The 20,208-nt window shown below is 44.0% G+C and overlaps 1 protein-coding gene across 7 annotated transcripts in view; it reads right to left on the bottom strand.

Annotated features, from left to right (window-relative positions):
- The window catches only part of pcdh7b (protocadherin 7b), a 104,142-nt gene extending 85,658 nt beyond the window's left edge, over nt 1-18,484 (bottom strand). For 4 of the 7 annotated variants that reach the window (XM_034901341.1, XM_034901335.1, XM_034901337.1 and 1 more), the window contains exon 1: nt 14,489-18,482. In XM_034901341.1, coding sequence (XP_034757232.1) covers nt 14,489-17,563 — 3,075 coding nt within the window. In that variant the 5' untranslated portion in view covers nt 17,564-18,482. Of the gene's footprint in view, nt 1-14,488 lie in introns of all 7 variants that reach the window. The other 3 variants (XM_034901340.1, XM_034901336.1, XM_034901334.1) reach the window with 3 other exon arrangements.
- Between the last annotated feature and the right edge of the window lie 1,724 nt (nt 18,485-20,208).

The following is a 20,208-nucleotide window of genomic DNA, read 5'->3' as shown; positions in this document are numbered from 1 at the left end:
ATGTATATGTATATATATATATATATATGTATATGTATATATGTAAATATATGTATATGTATATATGTATATATATATATGTGTATATGTATATATGTGTGTATGTATGTATGTATGTATGTGTGTATATATATATATATGTATGTATGTATTTATATGTATATACCGTATATGTATGCATGACTATAAAGTCATGAGTATCCCTTTTAGAAAATCCCTTATGGACACTCCCTGGGGAATTCTGCATTATAAATTTGTCTATTCACCACCCCCAAACCCACGCCTGATACCAGGCTTTTCACTATATTCAGATGCATGGATTCAATTAGGAAAGAGCAGGAAAAAACATTAAATATGTATGATTGGAAATTGCCGCAAGTTCCAGATTCCCTTTTTTCTTCTCCTTTTATACCGCAATCCGTTGAATATCCAAAAACAATGTTTAAGCACTGTTCAGAGCCTTCCCGGGCATTCATTAAAGTTTTTCTTTCTCGGTGTGAAAGACCAATACATTCTGTTGCAGACTTGGCATCATCAAGGCCTGACATGGACAACAAGAGGGGGAATGCTCAAGGGGAAACACTCTTGTTAGGTTTTCCCGTCCAATTTTTCGCTCGCGCACCAGCTACAACACCAGCACTCTCATCAGTGTGCAAGATTTAAATGGGGCTTTGAGGGGCTTATGCCTTATAATTAGTCAGTAGACTGCTTTAAGAATGTTGAGGTAAACAGGGTTTAATTGGGAAGGGTAGCGTAATCTGGGACAGATGTTGTGCAGGGGGGATCACACTGTGGCTGCTTTTGGTTTGTGTAGCAGTATAAAAAAAAAAAAAAAAAAAAAAAAAAAATTCACGCTTTTCCAGAAAAGACAAAAATAACATTGTTTCAAAAAACTTCCTGTACACACACTCACACACACAAACACACACATGACGTGTCTGGAGCAAAGATGGTTTCTGTAATTTTAGGTAGTTCTGGTCCCTGTTTGTTATTTATTAGTTATTTGATGCTATAAAAACAGGATGAAACGTCATGAATGACAGCTGGGATTGACTCACAATTGGTCAAGCTGGTGTATGGGCGGGACTTGAACACCGTGGCTCGACCGCCTGATCAGTACTGCTCAGATGGCGGTACCCGTATCCGGGATATGTTGGCTTTACTCTTGTACCGTGGGAGAAAGTTGAGACGCGTTGTTGTCCATCTCTTTTTTTTTTTTCTTTCAGTCTATGGTCTGGAGTTGCAAGCGTGGTCTTGTTGTATTTTGAAGGAGCTTATGTTGAAAACAGCTGCACCCATTGAAACAGAGTGGAGAGAGGACAAAGGCAAAACAAGTCCAAGACGTGTTGTGTAGGGAACATGTGGCAATCTGTTTGCAGTAAACTGCTTTTGTCCACAGCTCTGCAGGGTGGGTCCCTGGCAGTTTTCCTTCAGGGGTAAAAGAGAGCCGGGGCAGGTATCCCGAGAATGTCTTCCTGACTTCCCCGCTAAGTGGCAGCTCCACTACTTAAAACCTGCTGATTGAATCGCAGGGCTCCACCTAGGCTTAAGTCGCCACTAAAACCACATGAAACTCGCCTCTGACGGGCAGTGGCTGAACAGGGATCAACAGCTAACAATGTGGCTGTCCATGCACTGTTTTGGGAAAGTCACAAAAGCAAACACACCTAAGGCGGGTTTTACGGATTCTAAGCCTCAAATAAACACGTCCGTTAAGCTGGTAGGAACAGAGGAGGGGGAGGATGGCAGTGTGAGAATGAGAGCGAGAAAGAGAGGAGAGATGGAGGAGGGTATGTTTGTAAGAGAAGGAAGTGTTAAAACAGAGATGATGAGAAGTGGAGTGGGAGAGAGAGAGAGAGAGAGAGAGAGAACGAGAAAGCGAGCTTTGAGGGGAAGGTGATGTGGATGACAGCAAGCAGAGGGGGAGAAAGAGAGAGAAATAAAAAAAAAAATCACATATTCTTGACAGAAGCAACATGGCAGGATCACACAGCTATTTTTCATTCACACTCCTCTGCATTCACACATGATTCCAAAAGTACCCAAGCCCCAAGGAAGCCTTCCAGCAAATACTGTTTGCCAATTTTTCAAACCTGTCACTCCCTTTCGGTGTATCAGCTTGTGCTGCACAAAGGGGCCTCCTCCTAGTGCCGTCGCTGTTGTTGTTGTCACTGTGCTGATGTGAGGTAAACACGTGGGGCAGGGTCGTCCATTTCCCTCCACCACCACCACCACCCCTCAATACATCATTCTCACATCGCACTGTAACATTACTGCGGAAGGGACAGTTTTTTTGTCTTTTGCACCCACGTTTTGACAACACACACACACTATGCGTCTAGGATATTTCAGTAGGTGTTGAAAACTCGGCTGGAAATATGACTTGTGTAAATAAGCGGCGATGGCCTGAGGAATGTGGAGATTGCACACATCGCTTTGTCAGTTCAACGGTACCAGTTATAAGTGGTTTGCTGGGTAATCCGCAATTTTTTTTTTTTTTACCTCTGTCTTCCTCAGTCTAGACCGTTTTACACCTCATGGCTGTTAATAAAAGAAACAGCTGAGCCTCAGTTGGACACTGTCTACTCTACAGTGAGCTGCATGCTAAAGCTGTGAAAAACACACCAGGCCACTGCAGGCGGGCAGGTGAAATGTAGTCAGTAGCGAGTGTTAGTGCGGCTGTATGCGGGTGACGCCTGAGGACATGTCTGCCACATGCAAAGACACACATGGCGCCTTTGTTCTACCTCGCTTTATCGCACACACAGAGGTGCACACCACTCGCTGCCCACAGTGTTCATTATGAGCTTTGACAGAAAGTCTACAGAGACGCTGAGGCTAGTAATCAAACAGGAGCTAAAGGCAACCTGGCCCTGCTTTTAAGGTGAATAATACTGTGTTTAAAGCTTCTGCTGAGGCTAAGCCTTATAAAGTCCATTTATGCAAGGTTAATATTGATTGGAATTTGCATTTGCTGAAAATCTGATATTCCTGAGAGTGACGCTAAAAATCCTACATGTTCATACCAGATGAGGGTGTTAGCTCATGGTTGCGTGATTACAAGGGTTGAAAAAAGGTGAGTGTTTATCGTTAAGCTGCGTAAATACACAGATCAGACATGTTGAAACACTGCAGGCAGTCCCTGGGGGCAATTTACAATCAGTCACATTCCTGTTGTCACGTAGCCAAAGTCCCGCTTCATTAGGACACATGCGTGCCAAGAGTTATTACAGAGACGAGACGCACTGCTGCTAGATTCACACACAAAACACACACTTCTCGTGAGCTCGTTCTTGTCATTCTGGCTACTGGTTGGCAGCTGAGCTCTGATGAGTTGCATGCATGCCTTTTAACCCTTGTGTTGTCCTCCCAGCTCAAAAACAGACACAAATTTGACATTTTTGTCCCTTTTTCCGATTTTTTTTTAATTTTCAACACCACCTTATTATTACTGATTTGCAGTACTTTTTGGAATTCATGGTCAATAACGCTCATTTAATAAATAGCTCGTATTTGACTTAAAAAATCGGAATTGTTAAGATCAGAGGAACGTACAGATGAGTTTCATCAGGAATGAAAATGATCAATTGCATTTGCAAAGAGTGTTGTATAGAATCCAATCCATGTTTTTGTTCAAATTTGGTTAAAAAGAAACCCATATTTCAGATATAGACATTTTTTAAAGGGGTCAAATTTGACCCAAGGACAACAGGGGGGTTAAAGACAATACGGTACTTTCCAATCTACGCACATACAGCATTTATTCAACATTTCTCCTTTTTGATCCTTGACACCAGCTCCGTTAATCTGTCTGAATGAATTCATTGTTATTCAGCCGTCATGCACCTAAGATACAGGATGAAATATAGAGGACTTGTTTCATCTGTCTTTAAGATTCATGGCTATGTGATACTCTGGAATGTTCGAAAACATTAGATTGGCGCATCACATCAATAATAGAACTGACCTTGAGAAGCATGTTTTTTTTGTTTTTTTTTAAAGAGTTAAATGTGGGACTCGGATCCTTTTTTAAATGCTTTTTATAAAGCCACTTCAAGCTCATTCTTTCTCTCCTGGCTCAAAAAGTAAAATGATGGAGAAATTATTTTTGAAATTCACAATGCTCAGCATATTTCTCAGGCCGGAATAGATGCAGGAAATGGGTAACCGGCGACGACGTTTGATGGTGTTTAAATACTAGAGTTAAAGAGCAGAGTATAGCTACTGATGTTCCCCTCACTGTCTAATTTGATCTCATGAATCAAGAAGTCAAAGTGGGGAGGGCAGTACATTACAGGCTGACTAAGGAGCTGTGACACAGGAGAGAGATGAGCCCATCGTAGTGAAGCAACTGCTGCCAATTTAGTGTTCAGGGACCTTCAAGTTTGAAGGGCTCCCTCACTTGCCCAGGTGGCTTTATCAAGAGAACTTAGTGGACCATGACGTTCCACGCCTCTTCAAACTCCGGGCCAACGCTGTCAGAACACAGTGACTTTTTTGGGGGGAAGATGTTGCCCGTGAGCTACGCTTTTGACAGGGATGCGTCTGAATTACCGGGTACAAGCAAGATGAGAGTAGTTTAAACCTTTTTAAAAGAACTGCAGGCGTGTTGACTTGGGAGTGGGTGGGGGTGAGTGGGGGCGAAATTATATTGCCATAGTAACAATGGATAGCCCCCCAAGGATTAGGGAGCAAACACAGGCTTACGGTTTAAACAGTGACTGAGGACCCTCCGCCAGTGTGCCTCCTTGTTTCAACAAAAATCATGCTGGCACAGATAACGCTGGCATTTAAAACGTAAATTACAAGGTCTCCAATTGTCATGTCATGTCGCCCAATTCACTGAGAGAAGAGCCTGCCTTGGCGAAAGAAAAGCTTATTCAAAGACATTCAAAAGAGCAGACACACATGCACACACACCCTGACGTAAATCTTTCAAATGTGCAGGGGAAGGGAAGCTAGGCGAGAGCGGTTTGCATGTTAAGCACATTTGCGTCGACATCAAACGATCGTCCCGCAATTGGCTTCACGGGGGCAAAGCAGTCTGCGCTACTCAAACATTTGCTGCAGCACCCGCAGAATTCTGATGGTGATTAAACAGAAAGTAGCAGCCTTTCCTCTCTAAGTCCGGCCGGGGATCCCCACGACACCCTCGTAAATGTCACCCATGTCGGCACTTGTAGTGGCTCCTCGTCAAAGTCGCTAGCTCCCATCACGTCACCAGTTCATGAGAGCTCTTCACTGTGTGGTTGGCTTCCTTTACGCACTTATATTCCCAGCAGTGTGCCTCCCTCCGCTGAAGTATGTTATTAATATATCATCATGGACAGATTCAATGTGATGAATCTGCCATTAAGTGAAGCTTATTAAGCAAAAGGCTGGGTTTGAAATAAAGTTGAGGCTTTGTGTTCGAGCGGCTTTGTTTACTATTATTCTAATCATTTTACCGCCACCAGACGTGTCAATTTGATTGATGTCCTTACCTTTCTCCCCAATCCCAGACCTCATCAACCTGAAAAGAAGAAAAAAAGAAGGAACTGCAACACACAACATTCCCTATTTCACCCCCGCCACTGTGGACTAGCTCCCCCTCAAGGCACTTCTCACCACTGAATCCACTCTGTGATTTACAATTGGCTATTGTGTGTCCCAAGTGTTGCATTGGACCAACTCAGAGTAAATGAACCATGTCAAAGACCCCTCTTTCAGTCTTGATTACATCCCCTTGTTTCGCTCCCTTATAATTGAAGCAAACTGAGCAAAAGCCATAGCTCACAAGGCACTATTGTTCAAGCACCTGAGTTCACACACTCATTCAAAAACCAACATGGCCGTTCTTTACCAGTGCTCAGTTTGATTGACTACTTGTGATTGTTACTCAGAACATTTTTGCTGGAGAAGAGATAGAGCGAAATAAAGCGGAGGACTGAGATACTGCAGAAGATAAGGAGTAAGAGGTGAGACCAAAGCTAGATAACAAAAAGGCTACAGGGCCAGGTGCCGCAAATCAATATCTGAAACCATATTAAATGTCTGGAGCTCCTCTATCCAGAGTAGAATCTGTATGACTAAAGTTAGTATTACAGTCATCTAGACTTTATTTTGTTGTTTCCAACCGGGCAGGCCTATGGGATCATACACCATAGAACTGTGTCAGAGCATATATAGTTTCTCCTGGCAGAAATATGCAGAGCTTTGCTATAGAACCAAACCTTTGATCTTAAGTAGTTATTTTAAATAAAGCTTAAAGCTTTTTTTGTAACTATAAAGCATGTTGAGGTGCTATGTAAATAGTGTGAAAGTATCAGAACTCAGTCCAAAGAAAAATGCACACAGCTTCAACTCAAAAAGGATGCCTTTAAACGAGTTAGGTATGGTTGTGATGTCACAGCTACACAAGGTAGGCCTCACTAGGGCCGCTACATTCCGTTACAGTCATTTCCCGGCTGCAATGATAGTGCAGAGACTCCAAGAGTGCAGATTCGTAAAACCCTAAAACGCTGACTAATAACAGCAGACAATGCTTTTTCTGTTAGGTGGACTTTATGAGACGGCCGTTAAAACAGAGTGTTTCACACAGACGGTGAATGCAGGTATATTCACACAGACAGTATGAGTAAAAGAAATTGATTGTTCAACATTAAAGCATGTAAAAATGTCCAAGTAAAAGCCCAATGTCCAAGTATGAATCTAAAAATTACTGTAATATGGGACCTTTAAAACCATATTTTCCTTTAAAGGAGTTAAATATGCTGCTTTATGGCCACTTGTTTGTAATGCAGTTTATATATATGACAATATTTAAGCATCAAATTTCCACACTTACAGAAATTGAAGCAATACATGTTTAGCATTTCTGCTTGATAAATGACTTAAACAACTAGTTATCTGTGCAAATAGTTCTAGATCTAGATTCAGGTCTAAATATCCCCAAGATATAGTCATTCAAGCATCAAAAAAGGTGGATTCATCTCAGCGTACCTGATTGTAACACTCCCTTCAGTTTGTCCTTTAAAGGATATCGGAGGATTCTTTGTACTCCTTTTATCAATGACATTAAAACATTTAGCGAGCGTTGGTTAGGATGCACAAAAACTTTAAAAATGTTTTATGAAAATAAAATAACATGTACAGTAGAAGGTATTTGTACTGGCAACTGTCAACATCTGTCTCACGGTGATCACAAACTGTACCAAGGCTGTCACCTTATTCAGGCCGCAAGCTAAAAGAGATAGAACAACGAGAAAGAGGCAAATTGAAAAATTAGCATTTAAAAAAGAAAAAAAGAAGAAAAAAAAAAGAAAGCTGGCTGGTGTTCATTTTTCATTTGATATGATGGAAGCTTCCCAGAGAGGCCGCTCGTAACTCCAGCTGCCCCGTGACCTTCATTCTTCGGCAGACTATTCCAGCCACTGACAAGAGTTATCGCGCCTGGCTAACAGCCTGCTCTCTGCCAGGTTAGACCCATCGATAAAGGGCTTCTCCTGCTGATGAATATTTCAGCTTTTCTTGAACACATCTACATACAGTAGCTTAATACAAGTGGTTGAAAAACACGTTATAAGTCACAGGAGCAGTGTAGAACAAATAGCTCAATTGGGGCGAAGGACTTCCAGGTGCCTTGCTCAAGGGCACTCACGGTTACCGAGTGTCACATCATCTGCCCAGACTACTCATGCTTGTTGTGGGCTTTTTTTTTTTAGGTAAAGTATTGCTCTTGCCTTCAGGCTCCATCTGCCTCTGTAGGCATGTGTGTAGAGAGTAATAACCAGACACACATACAAATATAATGAACTGCATTCCTTGGGTAAACACAGCAGCACTCAAACACACACACACACACAGGATATTGAAACCCTCTCAGGCATGTCGCCATGCGTGTGCCTGGCGTGCAAGATGATGGAGAGGCTGAACTGTGGAGGCCTCTACAGCCCTCACAGGATACACACACACACACATTCGTACTGTACACCCACACACTTTATCACACCCTTACACATGCACACACGCATCCACACAGTGAGTGTACCTGCTGAGTACACATGCACAAACTTTCACACGGGTCCCCCCAGGCTTTGATGGATGGTCGGTGAGTGCTCTACCTCCTGTTTCATACACATATAATCTCATTTGGGGGGCCACATAGTGGGAGCTGCACCAAAACAGGGCTAATAGAAGCAGTCAAGCTGTCCTATTTCTCTCCTTCCTCGTATATCCATTCTAGTCATATCCATTATGCTTTGCTGCTTAGCAAATATGTATGACTGTAGCCTGTTAATAAAAAGCTAAATCCTTTGTACAAAAGCTTTCGGATGCATTATTTAACCCAGACCATTCTTAATGTGTCTTATGCAGTCAGGAGATCTCAGCACATCTTAATATTTTAACACTTTCCCAATAAAAAAGAAGGTTGAACGCTGGAAGTGTGTGGGAAGGGAGGCAGAACCGGTGCTGGTCTGTTAGAGCCTTAAAAAAAATCAATGTGAACCTGAACCCAGGGTGAAGGTTTTACCTATTAAATACGCTTTGATTACACCTTTGAACTTGTTAACTTTTCCTTGCAACATCTTCTTACTTAGTATAATTTTTTAGTTTTAAGTATAAATTATTAGAGATTATTATCCAGTCCAGTCTTTCTTCAACATGTCACTTAAAGTGTCTTCTTCACCTGTGAGCTCTTGCGGGAGCTTTACAGTTGGCTAAGCAAAAAGTGGCACTTAGGGGTAAATCACGGACCAACGTGTCTGGCTTTCATGGCTCGCATTCTCATTTCCGCGAAGGCCGCGTGTGACAACGCGGCTGGATGCTGGATGGGGTTTAAATCGCTGCCTCCTGACGGGGGGCCACGGACCCTGCTGGCAGTTCCCTTGACACCCTGGACCCATGTGAGCAACACTGACAGGGAGTGATTCATCTGATTCATCGCTGTGTTCCCTCCACAGTGAGGGATGGACGGAGAACGAGAGGGAGGCACACACGCACGCACGCCAAGACGTGAACAGAAACTTTGCTCGTGACAGAATCTGAGAAAAAGGCCAAATGCTAAGAGCCCTCTGCCACCTGTTAGAATCCACATCAAGAGAACACATGGCCAGTGACCTTTTCTGCAACAACAATAACAACAACAACATCATTACGGCTCAGACTCCGCCAGACATTTTTTTGCAATTTTGATGAGGTACAGTGTCACAGTAAACAAAACACTAATGTTTTGCCTATTAGCCTCACAAACAACAAGGCTCACGTCTGATCCGTGTTAAGATCCAGAGAACCATTCCCCAGGGCTGTTCAGAGGTAGAGCTAAGCCATGTTCTCATGTAGTTGCTTCTGGCTTCTGCAGTCAATACAAGAGGACAGCTATAGAGAAAACAACAAGGCTAGCATAGCATATCATAGACCTTGGGAGCCTTGTGAAAAGTCAATTTACTTTACAAACTCCTCCTAACAATTGCCTTGAAAAACAAGTCTGTAATACGGCGGGTGTGCGATGATTGATAGTGCCACAGGAAAGGCAAATCTGCAAAAATGAATCGGCTTTATCCTGGTGAGCCCTATCTAATGCGATCGCTGCCGAGTATGAAATGAAATTCCATTTTCGATGACATCAAATTGAAGCGGCGAGAAGAAGGTGGCATCCCCGACGCTGCCACTTACAATCAGCAGCCTGGAGAGCAATCAAGGTGGCATGCGGCTTAAATTCCTTGTCTTTTTCTTCACTCACAGCCCCTTTTCTCTGAATTTTGGCATCTTGTCACGACAAATGTTGGCGAAAGAGTTGGGGCTTCTTCAATCATGGGTACTTATTCTCATGTGAAGACAACTGAGCTCACTTGGCTCTGGTATATAGAGACGGGAGACAAAGAAATAGAAATGAAGCAACCCTTCTTATGGTTTCCCCTATGGAAACCGGAAACCTCAGTATTTACATATTATGCAGAGTAATATAGTATGAGCCATCTATAGCATTCTTTTTCTATATTCCTCTCTCAGTCCACACCATTTGTGCCGGTGTATCAGGCAGGTCTAATCCTTAGATTAGTAATTGCCTTAGAGCGAGCGCATTCAAATCACCAAACCGAATTATACCAGAAAATGCTGCCCGCTGCAATTTCATGAGTATTACCGTGCACTCTTACTCCTTCCATTTTCCTATCAGAACATAAACAACAAAAGCCCGAGAAGCCTAAGATTGAATTAAGCTGTAATAGATCCAAAACAATTTCGATAAAATTAGCCACAGTCTGTGGTACGCAGCACCACACTAAAGGGCAAGCGCTAATAATAACGTGGCAATAAACAAACCAGCTCATTGCACATAATCTCATTTCTTACTTAATGCAAGATTTCCAGATTGTGTTTTTCTCACCTTTGACACTTTATCCAGAAATTTGTGTAGTGACTATAACACTGTTTGCATATGTTGATCTGTTAATGTGATAAGGAACAGATTGCTTACAGTACATGCATTTGCTCCTGATTGTCCAAAGTCAAATTTAAGGATAATGAAGAAAAAGTTTCTACTTTCTCTGCTCTCTCTCTCTCCAAAAAAAATAGATAAACTGACTTGTATCAGCAATCATGGATGATGGGGGATGACCCATAAAGCTCCCGTGGAAACACTTAACAAGTAATTACCTCATTGAGCTCCACTGAGTGGCTGAATACAAAAGATAAAATCATGCGAGAGCCATCAGGGGAGTTAAGTGGTGATGGCTGCCAAAGAAAAATAAACAAAGGTTTGGACAATGGTGGCATGATTGCTTAATCCTATGCACAGGTGTTCATATAAAACCGAAGACACCTGAAATTCTGCCTCACTGGGGTTTTGTGAGCTTCAATTAGGTCAGCTGTGGCTTTCCGTTGGTGTTTATGCAGCTACATTTAATAAGTTAAAACAAATGAGGCCCCGAGGCAAAGTACTGCATTTCCATATTGTTTTCCTGATCTGCCTGGAGCCTGAAGGGCAATCACATCCTATGTTTTGGCTACAAACACCATCCAGGTGACCTCCATTTGCATGGTGATATTGTTGGCCCTCTGTCAGTGTGGCGGAGGGAGGGATTGCCCTATGCAAATCAGATGCTTCTGGGCTGTAATCGGCGGCTGCTGGAGAGGTTGCGGCTACAGTAAGGCACGGGAGAAACAGCTGGCCAGAGCATGGGTGGGGAACACTGGAGGCTGGGTTAAGGACAATGTCCAGTTATGCTTGCTGCATCCCACCCGAGGCAGGATGACCTGGTATGTGAGTGTGGACCGAGCGTTTGCCTGCCCTGAGGCGCTACGCTGCGAGAGCACAGAATACAAGCTGCTGTGGCTCACTATTGATTAAAAGTGATCCACCTGGGCACCAGTGGCGCTTTGAAGTGCAATGATAAAACAAAATCCGATGGCTTGTGCTAATTCAACGGCTAAGTAATGTCATTCCTCACTACATTACAGTTGGACGGCATTATTTCCTGGCTCTGGATTGAACAGAAGCTACTGCCAGAAGTAATAAAGTTAAGTGTTCTGTTAAGTGCACTTACTTCTCATCAGTCTTTAGATTCTAGGATTGCACACAGATGTGTGAGGAGCCAAGTTTGTTGTAGCCAAGAAGCGAAAAACAGGAAAATAAAACTGTGAATAACATAAGTTGCGATCAATGGAGTTACAGGAAAAGATGAAATGACAAGTCTGTTGACCCTCCTGTTCAAGTCCTCATCAGATGCTGGGATGACATGCTGGCTTTTCCCTCGCAGTTAGATCAGCTTAATGACTGAAGAAAAAAAAAAGACTCGCCTCAACGATTAACTCCCTCAGTTGCTTGGTTACCTGTGCAGTTATTGTGAGATCAGGTAGACAAGGAGAGAGAAAGACGGAACCCGATACCTCAGAGATCACAGTCAATGGTCAGCACTATTCTCTCTCTCCCTCTGCCTCCCCCTCCTCTTCTTTCTCTCTATCTTTCCACCCAACCCTCCGAGTCCCTTGTGAAACAGTAGGGCCCATTCTCTATTCCCCTAACAGGGCCGTCTTTCTTGTGCCTCTCTCGATCTCTTCCCACAGACGGACAAAAAGAGAGGGAGTGGTAAAAGAGAGGGGTTTGTGGGCGAGGGAGTGTACGCACACACACAATGAAAACCCCTTATCACTTATTAATCTTAACCATACTAAAACAGGTTTAACCTCGTTTGTGGACAAATGCGTTACAATTTAAACATAACTTCTAAATCTCAAGACAAAATTTTATAAAAATCCTAATGTCACTGGTATTCATTGACAGTAATATTTTGGACCATTAATCCAGACCTGACACAAATACTGTGGAATCCAAGTGTCCTCGAGTGTTTTATGTCTTTAAGCTGTAGTGGCACTTGAATATTTCTAGATGCGGCGTCTCTAAAATCAAGAGCACCGCTTCGCTACTTAATCTAATACAAGGGTGACTGGTTAATGCCATAATTGGAGCACATGAACGCACACCTTCTCTTCAATTAGCTCTCTTTTGCAGCCATTAAATTACACCCGATTCACCCCCGACAGATTGTCTCTACAGTAAGTATTTACCGAGCCCATGGGATATAAAAGGCCATTTGAATACCTGCTAGCTTTTGTATATTAAATACCTAACAGGCCACACTACACAATAAACATGGATAATATTGCCCAGTAGACCAGTAAACACTTTGTTCACAATTACAATTTAAATATCCAAACTTAAGGCTCAAAAATCACTAGAAAATAGTCTTTGTGCATTATGGATTTTCCCATGACACTGTCTTCTAACAAACGCGCTGTCCATAAAAGCTACCACAGCATTAATGTAGAGAGTAAATAAATAATTATATAAGTGGAGCATAGTGACACACAATACATGCTGCTGCTGCAGCAGCAGCAAATAGAGTGCCCTTTTAATTATGCAGGAGACATCCAAAAGCAACAGCACTCCTCACACTCTGGGAAGCAGCTCAGCGAATACACCATATTAGAAGCTGTTAGAGACCGAGCAGGGGAGGAGAAGGGATAGAAGTAAAAGGGGAATGCAATGATTTCAGAAGAGTAATAGCAGGAAGGAGGGGAGAGGGATATAGAGAGATGAGAGTGGAGATTTAAAAAGAAACCACTGCAAGATAAAAGGCAAGGCAGAGAGCACCATTGTAAAGGGTATGGTGTAGCAGAGGCTGAAAAAATGGAAAACAGAGGGGAAACAAGGCAAGCCATGCAAGGATGTACTGCACAGGGCCAAAGGAGAGTGTGAGGAGGAACTATTGGCATAGAATATAAAAATGTGAACGACGACATATATCTAGAGGAAAAGAAAGTGGGGAAACAGATATTGGGAAAAAGAGTAAGATTCCAGCTGAGAGAAAACAGCACTCCAGATTCCTAAAGGAGTAGTGCTGACACCAGGTAAAGGAAAGATCAATTATTCAATAGGCTGCCATAGAAAACACATAAAACAATAGTGTTCTTTTTTTCTGACTAAAGCAAATCAGGTGACTTCATTATATATAAACTTGGTTTCCTGCTGTTGTTGCACATCACATGGGGAAAAAATAGCCAAAAATATCAAGACTGAACTAATGAAAGCTTACATTTGAATCTCACATCATGCCACCTACACCTTTTTTCTCCCAGCACTGCAAATGGAAGTTACTGGAAGGAAAAAGGAAAAAATAAGGGAGGTAAGACTAGCTGGAGGGTGGGAGAGAGTGGAAGAAAAACAGGTAGAAGATGTCAGACATTTATATACAAGGAAACAGATGAAGGGAGTAATAGAAGCAGAGGCACAATATTGGAGGTGGTATGAAAAACGTCCAATTTCACCGCTAGGTCAATAAATTGATGCAGTCCCCAAAGTGCAGAAGAATGTTAATTTGACCTACTGGCCAGATGTTCCTATTGAAGTTGTGACCGTAAAACTGACTCACAAAAAAAAAAAAACATGTTTGTGCTGAATTTACCCCTCATCTACCTTTTTCTCCCTCTTTCACAAGAAGACAAGGCAGCCTTGTCACAGACACACGGGCAGGGCAGGGCTTGACATGGCTGAAAGGGAGTGTAGCCGGCCTCTGGCACGCTCCCCTCTGGGATACAATAACTGCAAACCAAACCCTTATGTGAGCTGTCTGCAACACTCCGACCCATAGTTGCTAAGGTTAGTAGATGTGACACCGCAGACGGAAAAGGCAGCCTCAACACATGGCGTGATGAAAGGGAAGAAGTTGGACGTGTTCGGTAGAGTGGTAACGGTACCCCCTTCGTAAGCTAATCTAAACCTTTCTCTTCCCTTTCAATATTACATGTGAATGGCACTCCAAACCAAAACAGATCAATACCGCTAACTTGACACACATTAGCACCATAAAGGCAACAAGACTACTGAGACTAGCCCTGTCAGAAAGCATTATGGTAGAGAGAACACTAAGAGGAAGAAACAGAAGACATTTAAGAGTGGTGGAGGGAAGAATGAAAACAAAAAAAAGAGCATAGAAACGTGTCTTCTTACCTGTTTGTTGTACTTGTTGATAGTTTGACTGCTGTATTCAGAGCAGTGGTCAGATCCAAGGGAAATGTTATCTCCGGTGCCAACAAAGGTGTTGGCAGGGGGCAGGTCCTGAACTGCCTGGTGCTTTTTTCCAGCTGTCGGAGACTGCGGGTGAAGCTGGACAGTAGGGAGCGGTGAACTGGACTTGTAGTGGCGAGCCAGATCTGGGCTCCCTGGTCCTCCGTTGACTGACCGGTAGCGTCCCATACCAGGACTGTCCGACAGCTTCTCGTTGACGCCATCGTAGCGCTGCCCGTTGGGTTTGGAGGCCTCTACGGTGACGATGCTGCTATAGAGTGGTTGTTTGGACTTCTGTTTCTTCCTATCTTTTTTGGGCTTCTTGGACTTATCATGCTGCTGTGGCGTGAAGAAGTCTTCGTGATCCTTCTTGCCGGCCTCGTAGCCGTTCTTATTCTTGGGACGGCAGTATCGGGCCATGACGACGACTAGAATGATAAGGATAACCGTCATGATGCCGGAAACTACTCCAATGACGATGCTCAGCCGCTGTTTGCTTAGATCATAGTTGGGGTCACCGGCAATGTTGGTGTTCAGAGACGTGCTCAGACTCTTAGCCACCTGGGTGTCCACAACTGTGGAATTGGAAAGTGTCTCATTGACATACACATGAACCAGTGTTGTGGTGCTCTGTGAAGGCTGACCCTTGTCGTTTACCTGGACCACTAGTCTGTGGAGGCCATAGTGCTTCTGCTCCAACTTCCCCACCAGTGAAATGACCCCAGTGCCCCCATCAATCTCAAACAGCTTAAAGGGGTTTCCCCCAATGATGCCGTAGTTCAAGTCGGCGTTGATGCCGGTGTCGGCATCAGTGGCTATGACAGTCCTGACTACTGTTCTGATGTTACTAGAGGGAGGAAGAAGAGTGTAGGAGCTGTTTATTGGGAAAGTGACTGTTGGTGCGTTGTCATTATCATCCATTATTAAGAGTGAAACTGTGGCGGTGGCGGATCTGGGTGGATCACCACCGTCCACAGCCTTGACACGGAATGTGTATGTGGTTTTTTGCTCTCTATCGAATGACAGACTGGAGAAAATAGTCCCTGTGTCATTCTCAATAGAAAAGATGTCCTCCTCTTCCTCAATGAAAAGACTCATCTCTGCATTATGACCTTTGTCTGCATCGATGACTGTGACCATGCCGACTGGGCTGTTTGGCTCAAGGTTTTCTTTAATGTAGAAAGTGAACACATCCTGCATGAACTTTGGATCATTGTCATTTTTGTCTGCCACAAGGACAACCACTGTTGCTGAACCCTGTAGAGTGTTTATGCCCTTATCTTTGGCTATCACTTTGAATTCGTAGCGCTCCGTTTGCTCTCTATCCAGAATGGTGTTTACTCGGATGTCTCCACTGTCTGCGTCAATAGAGAAAATCCCATTTACTGATGAGTCCAGGGAATAGGCTATTTCAGCATTCTTCCCACTATCTGCATCAATGGCTGCCACTGTTGTCACCCGTTCACCAGGGGCATTGCTTTCTGGAAACGACACCTCTACTACATTCTGGCTGAAGATAGGAGGGTTGTCGTTAGTGTCGCCCACTTTGACGATAAGAGAGTTATTACTTGCCAGACTGGGGCTTCCAGAGTCCACAGCCACTATGACCACATTGTACTCCTGTGTGGCCTCATAGTCCAGCGTTGCAGACGTGTGGAGGAAATATTTCTTTTTATTCTGCTCACCCTCCATCTCGCTGGCTGGTTTGAGCTGAAAGGGAACATCCCCTACCACTGTGCAGGTCACAATGCCGTTTTCCCCCTGGTCACGGTCCGACACCTGAACTAAGGCAATGGGTGTGTCCACCACCACGTCCTCGGCCACGTTGGCTATGCCATCTTTTAAGAAAATGCGTCCAATTTTCCTTATCTCTATAGCAGGAACGTTGTCATTTTCATCCTTAATGTTCAACACCACGGTGGCCTTGTCCATTTTTGGCGGTTGGCCCCGGTCACGGGCCATTACTGTGAACCTAAGTTGGCTCACTTCTTCACGGTCGATGCGGTGCAACACACTCAGCCACCCTGTGCTTTCATCCAACCTCAGCAGTCTCCTTACTGACTCTGTGGCTGCCCCAAACACATACTCTATTTGACCATTAACCCCCACGTCTGCATCAGCCGCTTTGAGCTGCAGTATGGGGGCACCAGGGGAGCTGTTTTCTGGTAGGTCAGCTTCATACACACTCTTCTCAAATCGAGGGCTGTTGTCATTCACATCTGTGATCATCACCCTAAGAATGGCCTGGGAGGAGCGCGGGGGATCACCTCCATCCCTAACGCGGAGTGTGAGCTCATAGGAGTCTCTCTGTTCCCTGTCAAGGGCTCCTTTAATGATGAGTTGTGGCTGCTTCTCTCCATCAGTAGTGTCAGCAACTTGCAGTTCAAAGACGCTGCTCCTGCTTGCTCCTTCCTCAAATCTCCTCTTCCCCGAGAATGAATCCCCAGAAGAGCCCAAGCGCCTTGAGTTTTCCCCATTGTCCTGGATAAGCTCATATCGCTCTATTCCATTTCTGCCAAAATCTCTGTCTGTGGCTGTGGGCAGCAGATAAAGCGTTCCAATGGGTCTGTTTTCCTCCACAGACAGTGTCAGGACAGGCGAGGGGAAAGACGGTGTGTTATCATTTATGTCTAATATGATGACTTTTCCCTCAAAGAGGTCAACCCAGCTTTGGGCTGGTCCAATCACTGACACCTCAAAATCTATAAAACACTCGTTTTCATCAAATATCATTTGGCACTGCTGTAATTTTTCACGGTCTATGCGCCTCTCATTGGTGGCGAGCTCACCTGTTATGTTGTCTATTTTTAAAAAATCAGAGCCTGACTCTAGCGTGAATGTCACCTCGCCGGACCCGGCAACAATGCCCAGGTCGCCGGCTACGTTCCCTACTCTGACATCGGCGGGTCCCTCCTCAGCCAAACGGTACCGGAGCACTTGCTTGGCAGCGGGCTGATGCACAAGCTGCAGGATGAGCATGCTATAGTACAAATAGTCCACTGCACCAGTAGTCCTCATTGTTCTCCCGTGAAAAAAAATGTCCACTTAGATTTGAAAATGTCGACTCAAAAAAAGAATTCTATCACTACCGGAGAGTCTGACTATGGAAGAAAAAAAATCGTTTTCATAAAGAGTAAAGCCTTCTACTGCGGGATGCGCGAGACTCCCTACATCGCTCCTGCTGCAGTGCAAAGCAGCAAGTGCACGGACTCTCGTCTGTTCTCTGCTTCCCCTTCCTCTAGCACTGAATGTTAGTTGCTCTTTCCTTGTAGTAGTAATTTAAAAAAAAACGCAATGATGTCAAAAAGTCGTCAGAGAGGCACCGTGCGCTCCCACAAATATTGGAATTGCTTGCGCGTAAAAGCCAAAATGTTATAGGCTGGTCCGAACATCATCGGATCACTAGAAAGTGAATTCAGTCCATATACCGCCGTTTTACTCACAGTTTCAGGTTAGAATCTCCTTTTTTTGGGGGGTGAGGCAGCAATATTCCTCTCTCCGGCGATATGTCCATATGTCAGAGGATCGTGTGAATGCCCGCGCAGTTTCCAAACTCATGTGGCAGCGAGGCTTGACTGCAGGAAGCCTGACAACTCTCCGATCTTGAGGATGTGAATATGAAACAAATTACCTGTCCGACTGACTACTCTGCTCTCTTCCTCCAAGTCACTTGCCGCCTGCAGGCAGAATAGTTCTTCCCTTCTGCAACTCTACGATGCCAAAGGTTGGATCAAGAAGAAAAATCAAAAACAATTAAAAATGTAAATCCGACGCAGTGTATTTCGGAAACGTTGGTTGAATTCCTCAGTGTGTCCGGCACATTCAGCCTGTTCCCTCACCTGCAGACGCGCCGCATGTGTTTGGCAGCCCCTATCTGCAGCACTGGGAGAGGGATTCACAAATGATATTGCAGTCTCTCTCTCTCTCTCTCTCTTCTCCTCTCTCTCTCTCTCTTTCTTTCTTTCTCCCCCCTCCTCCAGCAGGGCGCAAGTAAACAGGGTCGGACTTGGTCTTGATCGCCGGGTCCAGACACCAGCAGACAATATTTGACGAAAAGGGGACAGAGGAAGGAGATGCCTTAATTTTGGTCGTTTTTATCGGTGTTGTCTCGATTCGAGGCTCGTTCCAGTTGCTTTGTATATATGCTCCTGTGGGCGATATCACGAGATATTAAAAAAAATATATTGTTAATTGTCATTGATTATAATGTATTCTACATTACAATGAGCAGTATATAATGACGTTATTTCATTGTCTGTGCAGTGTGGTGTTGTGCGGGGATGTTGGCTTTGCCGCAAGAGATCCCTTGTAAAAAAAAACAACGCAAATTTAAAGCAGAACTTTTACGCACTGTTTGGTTGACGCAAGTTCTGTTTTAAATATGATATGAAATAGTTCCAAATCTTTGTCCAGCAGCGGACGACAGGACACAGCCGCTGCAGGACAGGCGAGACGGGACGGGGCTGTCTGTGTGCGCAGTGCTGTCTGTGGTTTCCCTGTGGTTACCCATATGAATGCGTGTGGTCGCCAGTGGCTGTAATCTCCGGCGCTGCGGGCTCAGTGTCTTCGCCCGCGCGCTGTTCAGTCCACTCAGCATCCAGGCATCTGAGACAGTGGTTATGAATTGATGTTGCTTAAAGAGGAATAAGGACAGAAATCCCATCCTAAAAATGGTTTCTTATTCGGCCACTGCGCAAACCCAACTCCCTGTGTAAGATTAGAATGCGCGGTGTGTGTCCTACCAGCTGCCATCCAAGTAGTACTTGTGATGCAGTGTTCAACAAACATTCATGTCATGCTGGCGGTGACATTGGCCACAATTGTGCTTACATTCTCCCAGGGGTGCACTGTGTAATGGAGGAAAAAGAGAGAGATTTATGTGCGTGCGTGGATTTATATCTCCTACAGCACATATGCGCTTTACACTGCTGTGTAAGTGCGGGGAAAAAAGGAAGAAACTTGTGCTTGAATTCGCGTGCGTGCGTATTTCCTCCTTTAACTTGGAATTGAGGGTGTTTTAATATAGGAGAGTGCGGCACTGTGTCTGATCATATACCGGGGAACAGTGAGGGGCAGAGTGGGACAGAGGGAGGGAGGGAAGGGAGGGAAAGAGGCAGCCAGTCTCAGCAGCTGCATCTTTCTCAGACGGTTGTCTGAATTCCAGCAGTGCCTTAATCCTTGCTTACTAGCGCCCTCTATCGTCACATTACATCAACCCCCCTCAAAAGACTGGAGTGGAAGTAAGTCAGATAGAGGGTAAATCCACTCATGATTACTCTGTGGACGTGTTATTTTAATCCGTTAGTTAAATTTCGCTCAAAAGAATCTCTGTCTAGTACAATTTCCATACACTATAATGGTTCATTATAGGAAGGCTACATGTTTTAAAATATGAGTCAGCAAAAAAGAAGTAGAAGGTATTTGAGATTCATTCTTACAGTAATGGTTGATTGGTTTAAGGGCATATGTTTTTAAATATGACTCAAGAGTTGTAGGCCTATATGAATGTAGGCAGGCAGTTTTGATGATTACAGATTAAAACATTTTCATCATAGGGAAGCTGGTTTTATATTCTGATAGTGATACATACTGCTTTTGCTTATGTCTAATGTCATGTACTTTAGCCAACATTGTTATCTATTCATAATATATATATATATATA

Source organism: Etheostoma cragini, chromosome 19 (genome assembly GCF_013103735.1).
Source record: "Etheostoma cragini isolate CJK2018 chromosome 19, CSU_Ecrag_1.0, whole genome shotgun sequence".
Classification (NCBI taxonomy): domain Eukaryota; kingdom Metazoa; phylum Chordata; class Actinopteri; order Perciformes; family Percidae; genus Etheostoma; species Etheostoma cragini.
This window is presented reverse-complemented; position numbering and strand designations above follow the sequence as displayed.